Genomic DNA, 16,217 nt, shown 5'->3' on the forward strand with positions numbered 1-16,217 from the left:
TAAGCTATATACAAGATGTACTTATTAGATAGAAGAGCAATAGACAAATCACACTTGCCTGCTAACCCCCCTCTAGCATAAGTTAAACCTTAACTAGACAAATATGAGATTTCACTAAAATTAATTTCTTCCCTGCAGCCAAATGTCTACTACTCTAGGTAAATGACTGCAGAGAGGTTTTGTGAGGCAAAATAAAGAGGTCCTTGATCCTAACAGTGTTTAGACAACACCAGAGGTCACTGAACCCTTCTATCTCCTGTACTCAGTATTTTGTAGTCTTTTGCAACTTTTGTGAAAGATGGAGGAAAGCAATCCTTGTGTATGAATGGAAACACAGTTTGCACAGTTTCTCTGAGGCCAGAAAGTGAGTCAGCAGTAGAGAGTTAAGAGTTCAGAGCCACATAACAGTATCCAGTTACTTCACTGCCACAGTCCATTTGGAAACGGTTTGTGCCGGACCATAGATTCATTAATAGTCATGATTACTTCAGGAATAAGTTGTTCTGGAAATGAATAGAGACAACATCCAAAGCCACCATTTGATTTTATTTATTCATGAACAGTATTCCTTAAAATTGGCATCACACAGCAGAAAATATTGCAACCACTGAACACTATTTTCACCCATCTCAATTTTCACAGCAAGTTAAACTACTGATCTTGAAAATTGTGAAGTGGTAAAATACTAGATTTTCCCTTAGCATAACACAATCCTTACACTTAAAAATATCTTAGCTACATCTATGACAATGTAAGGTAGAGAAAGCAGTGATAAGCTCTAAGCTCCACAAGGATACGTGCTAATACATGACTGAAGCGGTATGTTAATCACATTAAGACCTCTAATAACCCCTGAGGCATCAAGTCAAAAATATGCTTGGTACTTTGGTTTTAAACTTTTAAAAAAATTTAATTAAGAAGCTTGTGCCTTTAGTTCAAGTGTTATTTCAGGGAAGAAGCACACTGAAATTATTTAGAATTATACAACTGCCAGTTACAAATTATCATATGAGGTTACCTTCACAGTTAAAATTCAGAATTACCAACATTTCCAAAATTGTGAACACCTACCTCTCTGCACGCTTCACTGAAAAAATTCCAGCTCAAAGTCCAACTTCCCTGCTTTTATCTTTCCCTCCTCTGTAGGGAAGGGATTTGTGGTGTTTCCTACAGCATATTTCAAATTATCTAAGGAATTTAGACCCTGCTTTTTCCTGTCTCCCTGGACAGAAGGGCTTGTAATCCTATTTCTTCTGAAAGAATCGGAAGGTGCAAGAAAACATTCACAGGTTTATGAAAGGAAGGAAATGAAGTAATGATAAACTGCACACACACAAAGCTATTAGATTCTTCATTCTGGTCATGAAGAAAGCAACTTTGCTCTGTCTGCAGAACATGAGCAGTGCCTGAGTCAACAAGGTCTGTAACTTCAGTGAAAATTCCTTTTTTGGTAACCAGAGAGTATGACTTGGTGCATTGTTAGTAAGTGATGCAAAGCAACAGGCAAAAAGGGTTGGTGCAGGCAAGGAGGCAGCAAGCGTTTCACACCTTCTGCCTGTCATTGCTCCCAGCCTTGTCTGCAACAGTAACAAGTGCAGGTTAACTGAGTTTTTGGGAATTAAACCTAAAGCTAGAAAGGCCCAGTAGAAAAATCTAGCTGCTTCCCCACATACCTGCAGTTAAAAGCCTGTGCTTTTAGTTTTTCTATATGTTACTAGGTCTTGTACAGCACTTGTATATAGTTTCCTGAAAGGCAGATAATGCTAAAGTTTTTCTTTGCTGCATATCCTATACAGCTGAAGTAAAAGCTATGCTTCCTAAGCAGTCTGTAAATAAAATTTTAAAAATAATCAAACTGGTTCCAACTCAGAGAATGACAAGCTCCTCCAGTTTGACCCAAAGCCAAAATTTACTTCCAGAAAGAAGTTGGTATAGTAGTAAATATCAACTCCAAATAGTAAGCCCGTGAAGGACCCAGATTCAGAAGAAATGAAACAATTTTAGACGCAACTTCCAGGACACTTCTCGCATTTTGAGAAAATATCAAAGATGAGCTACTTTAATTCAAAATGCAAACAGCTGAACAGAGGGAATTGCTCCAAGATGGAGACTGCTGCACACAGGACCTTCAGCAGCTCAAGTTTTAAGTGTTAAGCTGTTGAAGCAGCAGCTGCTTAAAAACATTGCACATTCACAGCAATCTAGCTTTTCAGATCACTGCTGCATTCCCAGATAGGGCCACTGTAAACTGTGGAGTGTTAGTCCTGCAACAATTGCCTCTGGCTAGAGTAGGCTGGAACTTGGGATCTGCACGGTTCAGACATGCAAAAGCTTTTGTACTACAGATGTCGCAGAAGCAACTCAAAGCAACAATGAGCTCTTCAGGTTGTTTTACTTTTTTTTAAAATGCTGGTGTTCGCACAATAGCCAACATAAATATTCTTAGAAGCATTTAAGAGAATTTGCTTTCAAGAGAGATGCTTGTTTTAATAGAATAAGTGATCCTTAAAAGCTGAAAAAGTATGTCCTTGTAAAGTTAGTTAAATGCAATTCCTTGGCAGGGATAGAAAGACTTTGGCCAACAATTAACATGGCAACAATCATTTATGTAGGGGGTGTCAAGAAAAATACAGATAAAATATAAAGGGGTTTTATCAAAATGGAAGCTTTCTCGTTACTCCCAGAATAGTTTATTGTTTTCTTCTGAAGGACACCTGACAGTGCTGCTAGCTTCAGGCCTTCTTCCCTGGGAGAAATTAAGAACAAGTCCTCCCCTTATCTGGAGCAGTATGCCCTTTGCCTCCTCCAGCAAACACTCAGAAGTAGACGGGAAACAAGAGTAACTAGGAAAAGACATCAGGGTTTTTCTTAGCTGTCTATTTATTTGTAATACCATAACTGAAGAGAGGGGCAGAGACCTAACAAAATTTGTGTCCTTCAGTACTTTTAACACTTGGGGTTAGCCTGCTTTTCCTCTCAATGGTGATCTGAAGGATGCAGCTCCTGCTGGCACAGCCACACTTGTAATGGGAAGACAAAAATAAGCACGAGGGTGAGATTTGCAGATAAAAGCAAGAGCAATATTCCCACATATGAGTGGCCTTTGAAGTGAACAGACCCCACTAAGAGGTCAGAATAGATCCCACCAACCATGATACTTCATCTTTTCCACCTTCCTACTTCTCTTTTAGCAGTTCAGGTTTTCCTCCAACTGGTCAATGCAGTTGGTGCATACAGTTAAAGGATTCCTGTCTCAGTGGCATGGCAAGTACCCTGGGGTCTGTAGTGGTCTTTTCCCTTTCACTGCCACTGATTTCCTGCCCTGCCCCACTCGTTCTCTCTGCACCAGAGCTTCTCTTACTAGGTGGCACCTACTGTCAGGACAGACCTATCTCCTGCATCTGGTGTGACCTTAAGAGCTTTCAGCCTTCCTAAAATTCTTCACGTGCAAGCAAACATACTCAAAAGCCACACCTGTGAACAACCAAAGTTGGGCTTTTTTTCCTTCACCAACGTGAGTTTGCATTTTGACACGAGATGCCTAAGGCTACTTGATTTCCAATTTTTCACACTGTTGAGGAAAAGCTTGCTGAAAGCTGGGCATAGCAACAGTTCAGTAAACTGCAGGAAACGTTTCTTTGTCCTTTAATACAGCTTGTCTTGGGAGCCTATAATACTGCAAATATTCACTTTAAAGCATACATATATGTTACGCAAAACTAGATTGTGTCCTGCTGCTCTGCCCTGAACCCAAGGGCAACAAAATATCCAGCATCTCTTACGTGCACCTCAAGCCCAACTTGAGACCTGTGTCATCTTGTAACAACACGAACTACAGAAGTGGTGGTTTAACATCTGAAAAAAGCTTCAGCAGGTATGCTATAAGCCATATTCATTAAACCATGGCAGATTATTCAATGCTCAGGCAGAACTGGACATCAGATTAATTTAAAAAACATATCAGATTCTTCAACTGTATGAGCTGTAATAACCTAAACATCCTGAAGATTTGAAGAAAAATATGAAGGACTACAATGAAAAGTTTTTATTTGTTTTAAGGGAAGTAAGGCTAAATCCTTATCTTCTGCTTAGTAGTTGCACAATCTCCAATTAGACTTCATGAGAAGAGTCAGTCACTGAACTAGGATTGCAGTTGCACTGTGTAGTTCCACTGTCAGCAGGAATAAACAAGTACACTTCACTTCAATGCCAGTTTCACACTAATACCAGCACTGTTAAGGATTAAAACAAACAAATAAACAAACAGACCCCACAGTCCCCTTGCCCTCACTTTACAGCCCAGTCTGGTCAGAATGCAAGTAGATAGCCATGAAAAAAAGCAAAAAACAAACAAAAAAACCCCTAACCAACCAACCACCAACCAAAAAAAGTCCCCTCAACCCCCCGTACCCAAACCCCAAAAGAACAAAACAATGTCTTGATTGGTGCAAGAAATATTCCACTGGTTACAAAGCACGCAAGCTTCCAAGTATACTTATTCTCCATTTTGAGTTGCTGGGGCAAAAACCTGCCCTCTCTCTCCTTTTGCCAAATTCTTAGACATTAGGTACTCATCTATTTGTGGTGTTAAGAGCCTGTGAGCATCCAACACTTTATGACTAAGGCCTACAAGCATTCCCAAACAGGAAAAATATTAGTTCACATTAGTGGACATCCCCCTGCTATAAAATGATTACAGTCAGAACTGGGCAAGAGAATGTCTTTAAACAAAAGGATTCGACATCAGAAGTGCAGCTGTGGTCACTACTCCCGGCTTGATCTCGTGCACGTGTCATCTTCATCATATTCACCCATCAACTGCAACATATACGTTCCAGTATAGAGAAGAAACTGTCCAGTTATTTGTGCTGCATGGGATATTAGCTGAAGCACTTTCCTGGAAGAAAAGTCATTTGTTTAAGAAAAAAATCACCAGCAAGATTACATTACCCCTTTCCACCCACAACATTATGACAAGTCAAGTCGATATATTTAAAAACCCCTCTCATTCCTTCTCACTTCTGAGAAGATGGTCATTTTTGTACCTTCATTAGAGAAAATACTGGATTGACAGAAAACTATTGATACGTTGGCAGACCCAGAAAACACATTTAACAAAGCAGGCTGACATCCTACTAGACCCTTACAGGCCTTCTGCAAAGCCATCACTCAAACCATCACAGTACCAGAGAAGACAATTTTGCCTGGGAGCCCAGCAGCATTCCTGCAGCATAAACTCACCTCATGTCTCACCTTTGTCATTCATTAATACAACCCTGCATGTATCTCCAAGGCACAGATCAAACCTGATTAGATCTGAAGCTGAACAATCCCATTACACCGGATAAGAGGTTTTTCAACAGCAAAAGAGGTGAAGCAGGCGAATTAGTGCTGGCCAAGCTGCAAGCCTTAAGAATTCTCAGTTCACACAACTATTTTACTTTCAAAATATTTGATAAAAATCAGCATTCAAGTATGTAGTGCTAAGAATCAGTACAAATCCATAAGATAACATCAGGTAAGCATCAGAGGTTAACAGTATAAATTGTAGATGCTCACAGCGGAATAAGGATAGTTGTATTTGAATGGTCATTTATTCAACTGAGTTGTAGCTGCATCTTCCTTCCATTCTGCAAGAAACAGCAGGGACATCAGTACTGAGACCTATATTTGAGTCTCATCCCCCAGAATTATGAGGGCACTCACAGGTATGAAGCTGAGGCATTGGGAGCAGTACAAAAAAACTGGAACTATTCCAAAACTGGAATGGGATCAGTTTCTGAAGATGAAGAAACCAGATCAGTCTCTCTTCTGAAAAAAAAGGGGGAAGATTTTCTGAATTCCTGTCTGAGAAGACCTGCATCTGTGAACCCTCTGCTTCTATTCACTTGTCCTTTGAACTGAAGCAGAGAAGCAAAAATCATCTTCCTACAAATTCATTTATAACCCCTCTGTCATGAAAGGTTTGCAGTTGAAATCCAATGCCTCAAAATAGTAGAATACCCTGTACTTAGAGCCTGTGAAGCCTTTAAAGGACACTGTACCCTTATTCATGCTTCCCACACGTGCCATTTCAGCACGTTCTTTTCCTCCATCACACAGAGCAGGCCAAGGAGCTTTACAGTTGTAAAGAAAGCTGCACCTGGTACTGGGCTTTGGAGCAGCTGCAGTGTGTCACTTGCACACAAGAGCAGTTGCCACTTAAGCCATGGAGCAAGTTATTTGTTGAACTGGACATTTGATCCTTCAGTCGGACACTACAGGGAAACACCACCAGGGGAAATGCACTAATCAGACCTGGCAGGCTTCCAGCCCCTCCCCTCATGAGCAGCTGCAGCATTTTTCTGTCCTTTCCCTTCACCCCCTGCATGTGGGCTCAGGGACAAGGTATCAGAGTTAGCAACCTGGAACTCATTAGCAGAGGGACTACACCAGGATTGTGACATCATGTGTCTCTGATTCCAACAGCAAGTTGAGACAGGCCATGTCACTGCTGTGTTCAAGGGTACCCAAGGTTATCTCTTCTGTCACTGTTCATTGCTAGTAGACTATCTTCCCACCCTGACAGTGGCACTTCCCTTACAGCTCAACTCTGTAACATAACAGAGCTTCCAGAAGAACTCCACAGCTACTTCAGCTGTTTGCCAGCGCCTCTCCTTTCTCATCAGCTGCTCTGTCTTGGCAGGGAGGCAGAATTGTCACTTCAAATTCTCCTTAGGAGCACAAGTTCCAGTGCTGATACTCAGCTCCGTGGCAGGCAGTCAGAGATCAGAGTTTGTTTTGGCTTGAGAGACTTGACAAACATAAGAACTGAAGGAGTGCAGCTGTCCAAGGGCAAACCTCTGCTTTGAAGAAACCCTAATGAAGTCAGTGTTACAGGAAGGTGTAGCATGTAGCTGGATAATCGCTTCAGCCTGACCAGAGAGGAGCCTTGTCTACAGCCACACCAGCTGTAGCCTGAAAGATAAAGGAAGGGACCACCCAAGTAGAGTGGGAGGGGTCAGTGAGACTGAAAGACAGCAAAAAAAGATCAGCATTACAATGCTAATCAGCACATCTGCATCAGGAGAGGAAGGACTGCTTAAACACTTCATCTAAAGGCTACATGTCACTCAGGTGAAGTAAAAACTTCACTGATGACATACACATCTGTCTGTCAGATCTGGTCCTCAAGTAATAAAATGCGGTAACACCACACCATTGTGTCTCAACCAGAATTCTAAAGGTCAGGTAGAGAAACTTGGGGCTGCAGCTTAAACAACTATCTAAGAACAGCACCTCTGGGAAGGTGTCTGAACTCAGGAGTCTTCCTGAACGAGGGCAGAACACAGCTGGTTTTCACAAGGCACCAGCTTTCAACTCATTGCTGAAAACAGTGGACAGGACAGATATTATTTTGCCCCTGAGTAAGACAGCATTTTCCATCAGCAAGTTCTACCAAACTCAGAGCCCACTGCTGATCAGTCCTGCAGGAGACGGTGGTCCTTGACAGGCTCCCTTAGCTAGCCTGAAGACCACACCAGCTGGCTTAAGAGCAGCAACATCACTACAGATGACAAATCCACATTAAGAGAGCAGAGTGTCATCTCTCTTCCATTTTCCTTTGCCTTCACGTATCTCTACTGGTGAATCTGGCAAACAGGAACTGCAATCTCTGAGCAAGCTTTAAGACCCCTGACATTAGATCTCACATTCCTCTCACTTCATCCCCTTGAAATCTCCTCTTCAAAGAGCTTCTTCCCCAGCCTCCTATGTTCTTCAGACAAACAAGTCAAAGAAATGTGAGGAAATTCTCTCAGCAGAAGAAAGAAACTGTACTTACACCCTTGCAGTAAATACAAGCTCATAAGAGTTTTGCCTTGGGGGAATTTTAAGATTCCATCATAAAAAGCGGTAGGAAGCTTTTTACCAGTCATCTGTCCACCTTATGAAGAAAGAGTCAGCATATTGGCCAGTATGTAAGAAACAACAAAAATAGAAAATTTATAAACACACCTGCTTCACAGAACCAATAGCAAACACAGATTTTTACATTAGCACGTGCACCTGATCAGTAGTGAAAACACACTCACCGCAACATGCTTTTTGCTCCCATGCATTTGATGTCATATGAGATCGAGTAGATCTCATAGAAGGTTGCCCTGATGTTTAAGCAGCCAATAAAATCCTTAGGGTTCAGTTTGTACAGATCAAATGTGATGTTAGCTACTCCCATTTTCTTCTTTTTTCTCACAGCGACAACTCCATTTTTTGTCTGATTTAAAAAGAGAGAGAAACAGTTTGTACCATGACACAGGAAACTACAGCAAGACAACTATTAACAGTGCAGCTCCTCAGAAGCAGTTTTGCTTATTCCAGCCTCAGGGCTAGATCTTGGTCAATTCTAAACTAGAATTAACATTATTAGCACACAGAAAAGGAGGTCTGTAGCTTATGTATTGTTATTCCTCAACAGGCTTCTGAAGTTTTCCGAACGGACACTGAAATTCTAGAGTGACATAGCACCTGCTGAATATTTATTTTCTATATTAGAGCTTCTTCAGAGTATGCTGAAGCCACAGGTAATGCCACTGGGCAGTGTTCCTGACATTTATTTATCCTGGTGCATTCTGGCTGCTCTCTGAGGCAGTGAGGTTAGGCCACCAAATAACCAGGATGACATGATGTCCTTCTGTTCAGTCTGGAACACAATACTGATGAGCACTCTTGGAGACAACTACAAAGATGACATCTGTGAAAAGTCAGGTACTCATTTCAAAACCTGGCTCATAACATCTCTTTCTTCCTACTAAAATGAAACACAGGGAGGGAATCACTGCTGATTAGGCCTAAGGTTCAATAACAAGATTTTAAGAGAAAAAGCAATGAAGAGAGAGCATGGAAAATCATCTTCCACCTTAAACCCACTCTCCTTTATTGAAAGCAGCCCTTGTCTGCTGCAGGGTGTGTGCTTCAAGAAAGCAAAACCAAGAGGAAAATAGTAAAGAGAACCCATATGTACAGAGACATCTAGTGGATACACGGGATCCTCTGCTCAGCACATTCTGCTCAAGGTTAACGAGCTGGCAGCTGCCAGGCTGTTTTCTGCATGCTAAATGAAGCAATAAAGTTGTGTAAGTCTGGGCGTTTTTGTACTTGTCACCTCAGCCTCAGACAGCATCGTGATAAGTCAGACAAAGCTAAACACAGCAGTATATCATTAGCCAGCAATTTTATGCCTGTTTTACTTTGACAGCCTCCAAGCTCCAGCGACAAGGTCCCCTGTCAACAACAGCTTTGGACATGTACAAGCAGTTGGTGTGCTTGGTAGCATCTCCCCACACCCCCATTAGCACCCAGAATATTTGGATAAAGCAGGACAGAGCTGGTGCTACACTCCAGGTGATTGGTGAAGCTGTGACAGTCCCTCTGTTGTCACTCAGCACATTCTGAAGAGGGGCTGCATTCAAACTTGTGCTGCTGCCATGCCAGACAGGGGAAAGGAGCAAGGTGGAGTCACACCCTGGCGGCAACTTCTTTTCTGCCCTTGGAGCTCATGCCCCAGATGCAGAGCTTGATAAGCCAGTGAAGTATTTTGGGGAAAAATGTACAGGCTGCCCACACTGCAACAGGAGACTGAGAAAACAGGGCCATGTGGTTGAGCCACATGTGTGCAGGCACAAAAATGATGTCCCTGCTTACAGCTCCATGGCCAGCTCTGCACCTGATAGAAAAAATTCTGATGCCAGATTTCTAGCAACAACCTTCTCATGGAAAAACAGTTACGAGTTTCACTCTATGTTATGAATGTACAGATGACTATTTCCCTACAAAATAACTAATTGAACACTGAGTTGATATGATTAGAAGGCTAAAGCAAGGCAGTTGTAATAGTTCTTAAATATCTTGAAGCATGCAGACTAACATTAGGTTCTGATGCCAGCTTCTGGCTTTTTGCAAAATTAAGCACAGGCATTTTTCTAACCTTCACTAAACTGTTAGTGCATTCAGAAGGCAAAACTTGCTTTATATTACTTAATTTGGGCATTTTTTTATACGGTCTAAATCTAACCTTTAAGGACATTGTATTTTTTAACTTTGTGGAGTCAAAATCCTAATTTTCTTTATGTTACAAAAAGGCACAAGAAAAAAGATATTTCTGAGCTTCTCCAAAAGCAGGGTATTTTCCCTGTAATTCTTTTCACTTGTAAAGTTTTATTTCAATTCCCGGTGGATTTTGCTAACAGATCTATGTCCAAAAAAGGGACAATAAGAAATATGAACTTGATTTTTCATCCAGAAAGGCTCAACAAGGAGTTTACATCTTGCCTCTTTGGGGAAATTTTTCTTCCTCTTCTCCCTTCTTTCCAACAATTTTAGCAGCCACAAACATTCCTCCATCCACTTCTACTCAAATGAGAGAGAAGCAGTCAACACTTACTGGTGTCCATTTCTGTCCTTTTTCTAGAACCATGAAGTGTGTATTATCATCCAGGGACCTGAAGAACTCTTCTGTGTCCACAACTGTGCCATCTTCCTCCAAAACCAGAGTAACAATTCCAGCAGTTATAACAAAGGCATCTAAAGTCTGGAAAAAACCCAGGAGATTTTAGCATTCTAAAGAGAGCCCATCATTTCATATTGAGACTTGCTTATCTGAAATATTCTCCTGAACTTCCCCAGTAATGATTTTTTAGAAGAACAGGAGTCTCTGGGTTGTCTTTCTGGGATACTGTATTTCCCTGTAAGTTTCCCTCAGAGTGGGACTGTCCACTATACCTTGCTGAGGAGCTCCTGCAGGCTGCTTGCAACAATTCCCTTCCGGCTGCTTCGGGAGGCATTGGACACACGGAAAGGGCGCCCTGCAGGCATGAGAGGAGGGAACAGGGTCTGTCTTGTTACTGCTCCTACAGATGCTCCCATGGATATGAACGATCTAAGACAAATAGAAATTCAACATCGTTACAAAAGCAGCCATGTCAAGTACTGCAGGGAGGAAGACTGTTGACATAATCACATTATACAAGTAGTTCACAGATCACATTAAGACTCTTGGAGCTTAATTTCAAAATGAAATACTACACAGCCCTACGGATCCGTTATCTCTGAACTTTCTCTTGCCCATGACATTTGGAAAGACTCTTAAAATTAATACAATTTCAAGCAGATGTGGGACACCTCTAGCTCAGCTGACATCAAGGTCACAATCACAGTGAAGGTGATGGATTGTAATTTAAATATAATTTATATATTATATAATACTGAATTTAAAAAGCAACAGCTCTTACTGCATTCAATTACTTAGATCATTCTCTTTACTTCCAAGATAAATACTCAGTGAGATACATAATTAGTTGAAAGCAATCTTGTGTGTTAAGATACGAGTTTGCTTTAGAAAGACTGGACATACTACCCATACTCCAAACACCCAGCGGCAGAATGCAAGCAGAGCTTTGCAACAGTTACACTTGATTTCCAAAGACTCAAGGCATTCATTCGTAAATTGTATCTGCAGCCTGTAAAACTCCATCTGGTTTTGAAAATCACAAAATAAGACTTGTATCAGAAGGAGTTCAATGAAATGAAAGTTAAGATGCAAGCACATAAATGCATACTGTTGGAGCAGACTGCCAGCGAGGCTGGAAGAATTCAATCACTTTTAGAAAAAGACTTTAGATTTTTCTGGACATTTGCATATTTATCTTTGGTAAACCAAGCACATAGCACCAGTAACAGCCTACTCCCACACCAAGGTACAGACCTGTTCTCATCTACACCTAGTGACACTTTTCTGCCAAATTATAATGGCTAAGTCAATAGTCAGCTTGCCAAAAATTACACTCTGCCCAACGCCTGGGAAGGATTGATTTCTAAGTCTTTTAAAGACAGGCAATATTTTGTCTCCCATACTCCTGGACTTTACCCTCTGTATATACCTTTGACTCCTTAATACTGAATTGCTCAGGGGTGGGAGAGGGATGCATCCCCATTTTGTTCTCCCACATAGGTGTAAAAAGTCAACTTTATGTAGGAAAATCTATTTTCAGACACTTTCACTGAGGGTAGAGTGAATTGGCAGTCTTTATCTGCCGCCAGAGAGTGAATACAGGACTTCCTAGAACAACAATGAAATGGTATAAAGTTACTCAACTAATTATGTCCCAGTCACACCTTTTATGCAAATCCACACCGACCGTGAAGAATAAATATCTTTTCCACACCTCTTATCTGGTCTATAAGCATGTTTTTGGAATGCACAGAATGTGATTTTTGTGCCTGAACAGATTCAAATTTCAGCAAATAATTTATTTCCTGCTCTCATTCTGAAGCACTCTTCTGGGCTATTGCCTTTCCTCTAAACACCAAGTTTACCTTCCTCAAAAACTCCTCGGCTTCATTGGAGCTTTAATTTTTTTAAAGGAGGAGAATGTTCAGCAGTTTTGTTCTCGCTCATGCTATACCTTTGTTGCTAGTCCTGTCTGTATAGTAGGTCTCTGGCTTTGAACATTTGGCATATATACACACATGGTTGATGGAAACCTCTCTCCTTCCTGTAACAAAGCTGGTGAGGACAAGCAGCCAGTCTGGCTTTCAGGAAACAAGCACTGTTTCAAATTAAGGAGCTAATAAGTGCTATTCCTCCTGGAGAAGGGTGAGGGCGAGGGAGGGGGACAAGGTGACGGTGGCACTGACAAGGGCATTGAAGCTTCACAGAAGGGAAGCCTGGTAGGACAGGGCATGTTTGTCAATCTCTCTGCTGACTAAGTTAATAGGCCCCCAATCACCCCACTGGTCGTGGGCAGCTCACATTCTGAATCACTGAGTCTCTTCCTCAGAAAGAAAGCCTGCTCATCCACCTTGGGGCTGGTGACACCACTTCACGGGGCACCCTGACTTAGAAAGTGCAGCACTCAGGTTTCAAGAGACTTCACACCTCATTCCCTCTCACAAATTTGTAAACTTGCACATAGAAATGTAACCTGAGTAATATGCATGTGAGTACCGCTTTTTTTTTTTTTTTTTTGTGAGGACAGTCAATATCAGTCCCATTGAAAACTCTTCTTTCCCATTACTTAAGCCAAGTTGCCATTCACAAAAGACAAAGCATAAGGGAAACAGCCAAAACATACATGCTGACAAAGAATGAAAAGTGTTAGGGGCACAGCTCATGGGCAGGACTTGAGCTAACAGGGTTCACCCCCAGCCAACTCTACAAGCCGTGCTTTGAAGATCTGAGCAGAAGTTTCTCAAGGAGTCAGGATCAATCACCTCACACTGCTGTCCAGCACTATCTAAAGTCAAAGCAATAAAACAAACAAAGAGATTAATAAACCAGGGCTTACATTATTGCCACCGGACAGTAACTGAACAGGAAAAATCTTTGGAAGTTATTTAAAAATGATGACATTTCACCTACATTTTGATATGACCTGTCAATATCCTCTTTAAACTAAGCCTGCTTATGAAGCAGCGAGTCTGGGCTTCAGGGCAGCCCGAGGTTTCAACTAATGAGGAGACAAAACCCAGGATGATGAAAATCAGCCAGATAAACAGAGTGTGAACCCCTCAATTTCTGGGCCTATTGCTGAAAGCTTGTTTTATTTTGTGTGCCACTCTCCTTCCTAGATCATAGGCTCAAACAGGCCAGCCTACATTCAGGGCTCTTAGAAAGACCCATTCTTGTTGCAGCTGTCCTCAAAACACAGACAAACCAATTCCTGATACAGGGAATTCCTCTGCTAGACTGGAGTTACCAAAAATAATTTCCTCTTAAAAGCTGATCAAGCCAAGTCACAAGACAAGTGGTGGAAAGGAACTAAGGTGCAGTCGGTTTTATTAGAAAGTTGAGTGACATGTTAAATACAGACAACTCCACTATTGTTTTACTATTCTTTAAAGCCGAAAAGATCAAGTCCTAGCTCTTCTTTAAAGGAAGGAGAAATCCCACATTGGTGGAGAATACAAAAATACATTATAATTGAAAGACCAAATATCTTCCAACTCTAGCATCTTATCCAGTTTGTTTTGGATAACTGCAACCTGTTATAGAGAGGGCTTCACATATGCTGCTATGAGCATTCACTCTAGTGTCCAAGCTGATGGGAGAGATTAATTAATTTTTTTAGGAGAACACAGGGACTAAAAGCCTGCCTTGAGCCCTGTACACATATTTCACTCTTTATCTTTGTTTGCAACATGCCCCATATGTTTATCTGAGAATGTGGTGCAATGGTCTTCAGTCTCACTCAGAAAAACCAATGTTGCACAACACGCTCCAGGATACTGCACTGATTGGTTTTTAGGTTAGGGTTCGCTGGCAAACGACAGCAGCAGTAACAGCGAGGCAAAAAAAAACCCCCAAAAAACCAAAAAATTAAAAAAACCCCCAACCAACAACAACTAAAAGCAAAAACAAAAGCCCCCAAAACAAAACTCAAAAAAAAAAAAAAAAAAGGGTCGGAAATTAGTCAGGAGACTCGGGGTTCAGCCAGATGGCAGCGCGGTTTTCCTGCTCAAACGTGAAGTGTAGAGTCACCACAAGCGCAGCTGGCAGAGGATGGATTTCCGAGCAGCGTACAGGGCTGTCCCTCCGTGGATGCGGCTGGTGCAGCCGGCCCTGTGGTCACGTTGTCACCGAGTGCCAGCGGCTCCCGGCTGCTCCGGGGCTCCGCTCCCGGCGCGCCAGCCCCCGGCACGCAGCCGGCAGCAGCCTCAGGTGCCGAGAGGCCACTACACCTCAAAGGCAGCTTAGACTGCAGGGCTCCTACCTGTGCTTCCCTCAGCAGAGCTTCAGCCAGGCTCCCAGGGCTGCGACGGCATCCTGACCTGCTTCTCCCACGCAGCGCCCATCGGGGTTAATCCCCCGCTGCCCTCGCACCGCGCCCTCTGCTCGGCAGCGCCGGAGCCGACCGAGGGCTGCTCAGACCCGGGCACCCTCGGCAGCCGGACCCGGCAGCCGGACCCGCCGGCACAGACGGAGAAGGGGACGGAGAGTCCCCGCACTCACCGCAGCAGCGATCCCACGCAGTCCCGCGCCACCTCCATAGCCCACCCAGCCGCAGGGCAGCGCCGGTCACGGCGCTTAAGTGCAGCGGGCGCGACTCCTCCTCCGGCCCGCCGGCCCCTCCCTGCCTGCCTCCCTCCGGCGGCACCGGGAGCCGCGTCCTGGGGCACGGGAGCACGGCCGGGACAGCCCCGCCGGGGCTTAGCGCCTGTCCGCAGCGCCAGGGCTGCAGGAACAGGTGCCAGGCACCGCGCTTTGGGAAGGGGTATTTCTTCTGGAAGTGCCTTATGGTTTACCTGGGAAAGTAGCAGGAAAGATTTTGTTCAGCGTGCGTGGGAGGTGCACTCTTACGTGTTGGCTAGTTACAGCTAATATAGTAACAGTGGAAGCCAATCTCATTTGCGGCCTCCCGGCATTAGAGCAACAGATTAAGTGTCTCAGCTTCTGATTTTAGGGCCTGTGAATAAGCTTACAGCTCAGATTAATGTGTACGGTAGTGGAGGTGTTTACTGTTACTCCTACGGGCAGGGGAGCAGTGGCTTCTGTTTACTACGCAGGAACAAAGGGAGTGTTTCCTGTTCACACGGACACAAGTTCTTCACGGTTCTTTTGGGCTCTGGAACCAGATTCTGTTGCTTACAGCTGTTCAGCAACTATTGTATGAGAAAAACAGAACCAGGAGCATCAGAATCTGCCTCAGGCAGCAGCCTGACCTAGCTCTAGGATCTGCACCAGGAATCCCTGGCACTGATGATCACGGAATGACTCCAGAAGCCCTTGCCACCAGCACTCCAGTTATCTCCAGGGTCAGAATAATCAGTTACTTGGTTGCCTGGATTGTTCTTCCTGAGCCAGCCTGTTTAGGATATAAAGGACCGCTTAAGGTACCTCTTACTGTCCCAGGTTTTTTTAGCATGCAGGCTGACACCTGCCAGATGTCTTCTTCAGTCCTCAGCTTTTGGGGCCTTTATCAGCTATTAAGAAATCAACTCTTTTGGTCCATGGCCAATTGTTTTCTTGGATGGCATCTACTTACCAGCCTGATAAAACAAATCTCGTTTCCTCAGAGCACAGTCTAGACCAACAAATTTGCCCCTGAGAAGCTAAGCCCAGACTTTTATCTCTTCCTCCTCAAGCTACTTAGGTCTTGCAGGTGTGTAGGGAACCTTCTCATATGTTAACCCTTCCCCCCCCCCTCCCCGTTTCTAGGGTATTTAGTTTTGTTACACTTCTG

At 43.2% G+C, this 16,217-nt stretch overlaps 1 protein-coding gene across 2 annotated transcripts; it reads right to left on the bottom strand.

Annotated features, from left to right (window-relative positions):
• Positions 1-525: 525 nt before the first annotated feature.
• On the bottom strand, positions 526-15,227 carry CIDEA (cell death inducing DFFA like effector a). Of its 2 annotated transcripts, none has more exons than XM_039549315.1 (6): positions 14,987-15,227; positions 10,759-10,915; positions 10,421-10,567; positions 8,073-8,254; positions 4,740-4,897; positions 526-4,220 (listed from the first exon to the last, which is right to left on the bottom strand). In XM_039549315.1, exons 1-5 carry the CDS (start codon positions 15,022-15,024, stop codon positions 4,765-4,767), a joined length of 657 nt encoding a protein of 218 aa, XP_039405249.1. In that variant the 5' UTR covers positions 15,025-15,227; the 3' UTR covers positions 526-4,220; positions 4,740-4,764. The 2 variants fall into 2 exon arrangements, with proteins under 2 accessions (XP_039405249.1, XP_039405250.1); XM_039549316.1 differs by lacking the exon at positions 14,987-15,227 and adding an exon at positions 14,748-14,772.
• Between the last annotated feature and the right edge of the window lie 990 nt (positions 15,228-16,217).

Source organism: Corvus cornix, chromosome 2 (assembly GCF_000738735.6).
Source record: "Corvus cornix cornix isolate S_Up_H32 chromosome 2, ASM73873v5, whole genome shotgun sequence".
Taxonomy (NCBI): domain Eukaryota; kingdom Metazoa; phylum Chordata; class Aves; order Passeriformes; family Corvidae; genus Corvus; species Corvus cornix.